We start from the raw sequence: 7,486 nt of genomic DNA, 5'->3' as shown, positions 1-7,486 counted from the left end.
ATAAATGATAAAAAATAATTTATTTTATTCAAAATATTTTTTAAAAGAGCTAAGAAAACATGATTCTTTAAAAAATTAATATTTCAATATTTAGTCACATATGTATTTTATCAATAGAAGAAAGATTGTTGCTTAAAAGTGATGCATCTGATGGTTCTATAATTACTTGCAAATTTGTATTATAATTTGTACTTCCTAAGGATATTTTTTGGTCACTAAATGTAACTGCAAAAGAGTTTTCATCAATTTCAGGTAAAGGATTCTGTAAAAGCACAAATCTTGCTTGATTATCAATAATATCAAGTTTAGAGCGATTCATTTGAATCCACGTTTGTTGCAGTACACAATGTTCAGAATCTACTTTTTTTGATAACTCTTGAGTTTCTGTTTCAACTTGAAGAACTGTACATTGTGACTTTTTGAGATCAGATTCATTATTTGTACTATGATGCTTCATATGATCATTCAAATTTTGCTTCTGTTTAAATACTACATTACAATGATTACATCTGAAAATGTAGAAGTTAGAATAAATATCCAAATGAAGTTAGAAATTTTTAAATATACTTACTGGTATTTCATTTCTTTAGTTTTCTTGGTTTTGCTTTCAAGTGGATCATGAATTTTTTGATGAGCAAATAGATTATATCGTTCCGCAAAACGTTTTCCACATACTGTACAACTAAATGGTTTTTCACCTGTATGAACTCGCATATGCCTTTTTAAATGAGATGTTGAAAGCAAAGATAAATCACACATCTGAAACACAGGAATACTTAAATATGTATCAAGTGTATAAAAATGTTCATATACTATTAAGTACTTACATGACACTTATAAGATTTTTGTCCAGTATGTGATAATCTGTGCATATTGTATGATGTATGGTGTATAAACCTTTTGCCACATAATTCACATTGGTAGGGCATTTCACCAGTATGCATTGGTAAATGTCTCATAAGTGCCCCTTTTTGTGTAAAGCACTTATTGCAAAAATTGCATTGAAATGGATTTATTCCATTATGCATTCCAACATGTATTTCTAATGCATGCTTATGCTTATATGCCTGACCACATTTTTCACACATGTATGGCCTTAATGATGAATGAGTTTTTATGTGTGTTTTTAACTCAGCTGATGTTCTCCATCTTTTATCACAAGTAGGACAAGAATATTTCAATGGTTTTAAATCATATTTAGATATCTTTCCTGATTTTAAAGGTATTTTTATCTCATCAACTTGTGTCACTATATACATAATGGTTTAAAAAAGTAGGAAATTAATTTACATTTTGAAATTTAATTTACCAACAATAAAAAGAACAAAATTCAATCACCTGTTGTGTTTTCAGTATTTTCTTTTACTTCTGTAATATTTTCATTTACTTCTTTCCACTTGAAATCAGCATTTGATACTTGCAAACCATTATCAGAAAATATGGAATCTGTTGTTATGGACTTCTTTGGTTCATTTTTTTCACATGTTATTAGTGAAAGAAAATTATTTTCCTCAACATGCATTTTCAGTGCATGCAAGTTTGCTAAACAAATATCAGTTTCATGTTTACAAATAAACATTATATTAATTTGTTGATTTGAATACTGTTTTTATTATTTGAACTTTACCTTGTGAAGTATTAATATTGTACACAGTATTGTCATTAATTAATGCTATTGAATTATGAAGTACATCATTTTTAAAAATTTCATCCTTTTTTATATTAATATGAGTATTATTATAATCAAATGATTTTATATTATCTACTTCATTGCAATCAGTTGTTTTCTTCTTGAAATGTTTCTTTAATTCTGCATTAATTTTATTGTTACTGACAAAATCTATATTTGGAATATTTATATTTTGGTTTACTACATTATTTTGAACACATTGTTGTTGCACTACTTCCTCAATTTGAAATGTTTGCAAATTTGATCCTCCCTTTAAATTTTCATCACCATTACTTAATTTTTTTTCTTCTAATATTATATTTGTACACAGATTCAATTTTGTATCATTGTTTATTGATTGTTTAATACTTTTTCTTCTTTCAGTAGCACGATATATTTTTAAAATTTCACAACGTATATTTAAAACAGTTTTTTGTGCTTGTTCTAACATTTGAAACAAATTGTAGCATTGTGAACAAATGTAAGGATTCTGTAATTCAGAAGTAGCAATGCGAAGTACACGTGATACAAAATTTATCAACATTTCCTCATGTCTAGGAAAAGATGTAGAAAATATATTTACGCAGGATGAAACATCAAGATTTATATTGCATATTAAACAATGTATATTAGACATTGGCATCATTTTGTTTTCTCATTAGAACTTCGTATAAATTTTTAAGTGATTACTTAAGTTGTGGTTAATAATATTCACTATTACTTTATAATAAATAACAACCATAAATGTGACCATTTTGTACGACAATCGTAAATTATTCTTTGACAGAGCATCTCAGATATAACCTCCATTTTACTTGGCAGCATAACATATCGACAGTAATTTTATATTTGGAGTAATTTTGAAACAATCCATTGTGCCACAAAAAGAACGAAGAACTGATCAAATATATTTAATATTTGTTTAAATACAAATTATTAAATATAAATGATTAAATACAATCTCTTAGATAGCTCAATACGTGTACCGTATAATACAAATTATTACATGTATGTATATATAATTTCATTGAATTTTTTTGAATATTTGGTAAAATAATGTTTTAAAGTGAATTGTTTATAATTTTTGTTGTAAACGTAGATATTACTTATATGGTGAAATTGCGGAAGATTGCGTATTCCTTAATGTATACACATGACAGTTTAATACATTTCTAATAGTCTGCAATCTCGACACTATTTTCGTACAATTTACGAAGTGTCAAATATGTAAAATGTGTGTAAGTGTGTAGATGTGTGTAAATGTGTGCCACTTGCTTCAAAGCACTAGGTACAAAACCAATGTTTTCATTTAGCAAGATACCAGTAATTAATACAGAATAATTACTCATATCCTTATGTTAAAAAGATTAAAAAATTAATATTTAGGATATATATAGGATGTACTGTGATTTTATTACTGTAATGCAATAAAATTTTTGGACATAAAAAACATTCTTTTTATTTAATTTATGAGTAAAAATCGTGTACAATACATAAAATACTGACTCATTATGATTACTTCTTTGGTCCTTGAGACTAGATTAAGGTAGATAAATAAATATTATTACATAGTAACATTACAATTACTATTACAATAATATCTCATGCTAAAAGCTATTAGCCTTGACACTTTTTTCATTAAAGAGAAAATATACTTGTGTAACTGAAGTTATTTGTAAATTGAAATTGCAATACTATGTTTAAAATAATTTAATTATACAAATACTAATCTATGGTTATTATAACTTTAAGATTTTATCTATATCAGAATCTAAATCCGATATTTCTGATATAGATTCGGCACGCAAAGTTTCAGATATTTTATCTTTTAAATTTCGTGGTGCTGGTTGTGGTAACAAATCGTTCGGTTTTTTAAAATTTGATATTGACGCATGAATTGGACTTTCTAAAAGAGAACTTATACTAGTAGAATTTAATTGTTCATTGCTCTTATTGTGATTTTCTTTATTTTGTACAAATGTTGAAGTAAATATTGTTTCAACCGATCCTACAGGTTTCTGTCTCACCATATTTAGCTACAATAAAATGTGTAATAATTAGAATCATCAGATGCTAAATAAATTTTATGATATCCTACCTGTGCTTCAAGTTTTCTTGATATTTCTGCAATTTTATCACTTTGTGATGTTTTTAGTACAATATTATTTGAACTTTTGTAATCTTGTTCAGATAAATATTTTCCCTCATCAGAAATACTAAATATAAATATAATTTCAAATTAAAATTTAGTTTTACAAACATTAGTAATATTTTTAACATGAAATGTAGATAATTTATACACCTGGAAATATTCCAATTACTTTCATTTAATCCTTCCTTCTGTATATCTTCATCAGATGATGATTCTTTGCTTTTTTCATTTGTTAAATCAAAAATAACTTTCTTTTTTGTCAAGCTACTTGTTGAACCAGTTGCAGATTTTAGAACACTTTTGTTATGTTTTGGAGATATTAAAATATCTTGTAAGTCCTGTTGCATATTTGAATTACTTACATTACCATTCTGAACGGATTTACTATCCAATACACACTTATTATTTGATGTTATTTTGAGTGGTTCAGAATTGAATAAAGATTCCATCTTATTTAAAGAATCTTTTCTTATTAAAGACTCTTGTGACTGTACTGTATATTGTACATCTTCTAAAGATTTTACTGGATTTGGAGCAATTTGTATTAATCTCTCTATCCTTTTGTAATTTGCAGATTTTGTAGGTCTTATAAGTGTTGATTCATTTTCAATTACATTTTTATTATGATTAGTTTCTGGTATAGAATGAAATCTATTTGGTGGTATAACTTGTAATGTAGAAATGTGATCTCCTAGAAATAAAACGTAATTGTAATTTATTCACAAAACTTAAGTTAAATTAATATGTAAAAACAATAATTACCAGAATCCTTTTGATCACTACGCACTTTTATCGTCGTTGATTTAATATTGGTTATAACTTTATTTGATGGTGATTTTTTTAGGTGTTTAAAATTTTCTGTTCCCTTTCCCTTCTTAGATATTTTGTTGAGAACTTCTTCAATTATTTTTAACTTAATCTGATGATACTTTGGTGATTTCTGTCAAGAATTGGTTAAATTTAAAATGCTTAAAAATGTTTAATGACATTGTCAAGCTTCTATTTCTACTTTTCTTACCTTTGCAACTAATTTTTGATGATGTTTTAAAATATCCATTTTTTGTTTAAAAGTTGCTTTAGGTATTCCTTGCCATTCTGGATCTATTCCTAAATCTTTCAATTTCTGTTCAAATGCATCTATTAAACTTATCTCTAGTTGTTTATAAGATGAATTCGTTTCTGTTATTTTTCTAGATTTTAAGGAAAGTGATGAGTGTATTTTATATTCATGCAATGAAGAATTATTGTGAATTGTAGTGACGCTGTCTGTATTTGAATCAGAAATAGATAGTTCTGAACTTGTTGCAGAACACGGAGTATCTTCTAAAGTTTCTAATTGTTTAGTATTTTTTATACTAGCTGAAAACTCATTAGACATATTTTTGTTAAATGCATCCTGTGACTTATTTATATCAGATTCCTTTATATCGATTTTTATGATTGAGTTTTCAGGGTGCTTACGTTTTATTTTATAATCATTTCCTTTCTGAGGTGTTGAATCCTCTGAAACTGAAATATCACTGGAACTGTAATATTTTAAATTTTTCTCTATACTTTTTACATGATCCAATTTTTCACTTTTTGCATTTTTGGTACTTGTTCCTTTAGTGCTGCTTTTATCTTCACGGATAATGGATTTATTTCTACAATCCGAAGTGTGTGCGGTTTTTGAAAATTTATTTTCCAATGTTAATGGAAATACTTTACTTAATAAACTTGAATTTATTATAGTGTCTCTTGTACTATTTTCAATAATAATTTGTTCCGTTTTTGCATCTACATGATCATTTTGTTTTTCCGAAATTTCATTGGTTTTATTTAACATTATAGATTCATTACTTGTTTTCAATAAATTGTTTTCTAAATTTTTATTTTTTTCATTTAATTGTGAAATATTTATTTCATGTGATAGAGAATGCAATTGTTTACTTTGTTCAATTAGAATATTTGACTGATTTGCTGTTTGCCGTTCTAAATCGCTAACTTTTGATTCATATTCAGCTTTCATATTATCAGCTGCTTTTTGTGTTAATTTTAGTTCTGTAGTGAGATTTTCAACATCTTTATGATGTTGGTTTTCTAAATGTTCTATCTTTGACTTCCAATAATTTTCCTGAGCATGTAATTTTGCATGCATATTCTCTATATCTGGTGTAAGCTATAAAAATAGAATAGATTTAAAAAATAAGATGAATTAATATACCTCAGTAACAAATTTTTTACATACTTTTTCAAATAGTTGATTTCTCAATTTTTGAAATTCTTTTTCTTGTTGATTTATTAACGTTTGAACATTTGTTTCGGATGTACGTTCGTACATAGTTTTTTCTTTTTGCCTTAAATTCTGTCAAAATAGTTATTTATTACTGTTCTTATTATTTAAATTATTAATTATAGTTCTCCAAATTTGTCTGCTTTATACATACATGTATTTCATCAAAGAGCATGGTTTTCAAAGTTCTTATTTCCTCTTGATATCCTTTATACTCTGGATGTTCTTCAGATTTATTATTATCATGTTTATAACTTTCAATCTCATTGTCAACTTGTCTTTTATCATAATTTAATGTTTTCTTCTCAGAAACTTTCTCAGACTCATTTCTTATCACTCTTTCTGTTTCATTCAATCTTTCCTTTAAATTTTTTATTTCATTGTGCAATCTTTCAGTTTCACTGCGATAATGCTCATGTATAGGAGAGGAAGGCATGTATAACTCTGTTGCATATGTATGACGACGTAAGATGTGTGCACTTACAAATACAGGAGATATAAAAGTTTTTGGGCAATGAGGGCACTGCATAAATAAGTTCAATTATTTCATTTGAATATTCAAAAAACTTTTTTGAATGAAAATTTCCATATTACAAAAATTTTATATTTTTTTAGTAAAGTTTTGATTATAATAAAACAATTTTTGTAATTGTATTACCTTATAAATTTCACCATTAGAGTCTGCAATTCTAGTTTCTATTAATTTACTCCTTTCTTTTGCTTTTTCTTTCATATGTTTTATTACCTCATCCAAGGTAGTTATTTGCTTTTTTAATTTAACATTTTCTTCTATCTTTAATTTCAGTTCATCTTTTAATATTATTACACTATGATCTAAATATTGCTTACAATATAATAAATATTCAACTGCTAACTGTGCAAGACGAAAGAGTTTTACAAAATTAGAATCCAAGATTTTAATGTCATATTCACTTTCTAAACAATAATCTATTACATTACTAATATTGTCATCAATGGAATGAAAATCTCTTTCTCTTATAATTCGATCTATGTCAATATTACCTAAAATAACAAAGAGTATTAAATCAACTTTAAGTACATTTATTTAAAAATTATACTTTAAATAAACTAATATTTAACGTATTTGTTATATTACATACTTATACGATTCCAATCTATTCGTACTCTGGATCTATGCATATTGAAATAAAATCCAGATTCTGTAGCTAATTTTGGAAAATCATGACACCATTTGGTGCTAATACGAAATGAAAATGCCATTATAGTATTTACAAATTTGTTTACACGTATTAATACATTATTTACAGTTGCAGTTTTGTGACTATTTTTTATTTAAAGATACAGAATTAAAAATTACAGTAAATGTGAACTGTATCTCTATTAACATTATTATTTTTCATTTATAAATAAT

The 7,486-nt window shown here is 25.9% G+C and overlaps 2 protein-coding genes across 2 annotated transcripts; both read right to left on the bottom strand.

The window, feature by feature from the left end:
- Positions 1-94: 94 nt before the first annotated feature.
- LOC108575304 (zinc finger protein 880-like) lies at positions 95-2,315 on the bottom strand. The gene is made up of 5 exons (XM_017938064.1): positions 1,628-2,315; positions 1,339-1,542; positions 828-1,249; positions 572-759; positions 95-509 (listed from the first exon to the last, which is right to left on the bottom strand). Exons 1-5 carry the CDS (start codon positions 2,313-2,315, stop codon positions 95-97), a joined length of 1,917 nt encoding a protein of 638 aa, XP_017793553.1.
- A 1,093-nt stretch (positions 2,316-3,408) lies between these two features.
- On the bottom strand, positions 3,409-7,335 carry LOC108575303 (centromere protein F). Its single transcript, XM_017938063.1, has 9 exons — positions 7,215-7,335; positions 6,752-7,116; positions 6,248-6,616; positions 6,049-6,165; positions 4,840-5,979; positions 4,581-4,761; positions 3,972-4,491; positions 3,768-3,885; positions 3,409-3,705 (listed from the first exon to the last, which is right to left on the bottom strand). Exons 1-9 carry the CDS (start codon positions 7,333-7,335, stop codon positions 3,409-3,411), a joined length of 3,228 nt encoding a protein of 1,075 aa, XP_017793552.1.
- Positions 7,336-7,486: the final 151 nt, after the last annotated feature.

Source organism: Habropoda laboriosa, unplaced genomic scaffold (assembly GCF_001263275.1).
Source record: "Habropoda laboriosa isolate 0110345459 unplaced genomic scaffold, ASM126327v1 scaffold244, whole genome shotgun sequence".
Classification (NCBI taxonomy): Eukaryota; Metazoa; Arthropoda; class Insecta; order Hymenoptera; family Apidae; genus Habropoda; species Habropoda laboriosa.
Note: the sequence above shows the minus strand (reverse complement) of the source record. Positions and strands in the feature narration are given on the sequence as shown.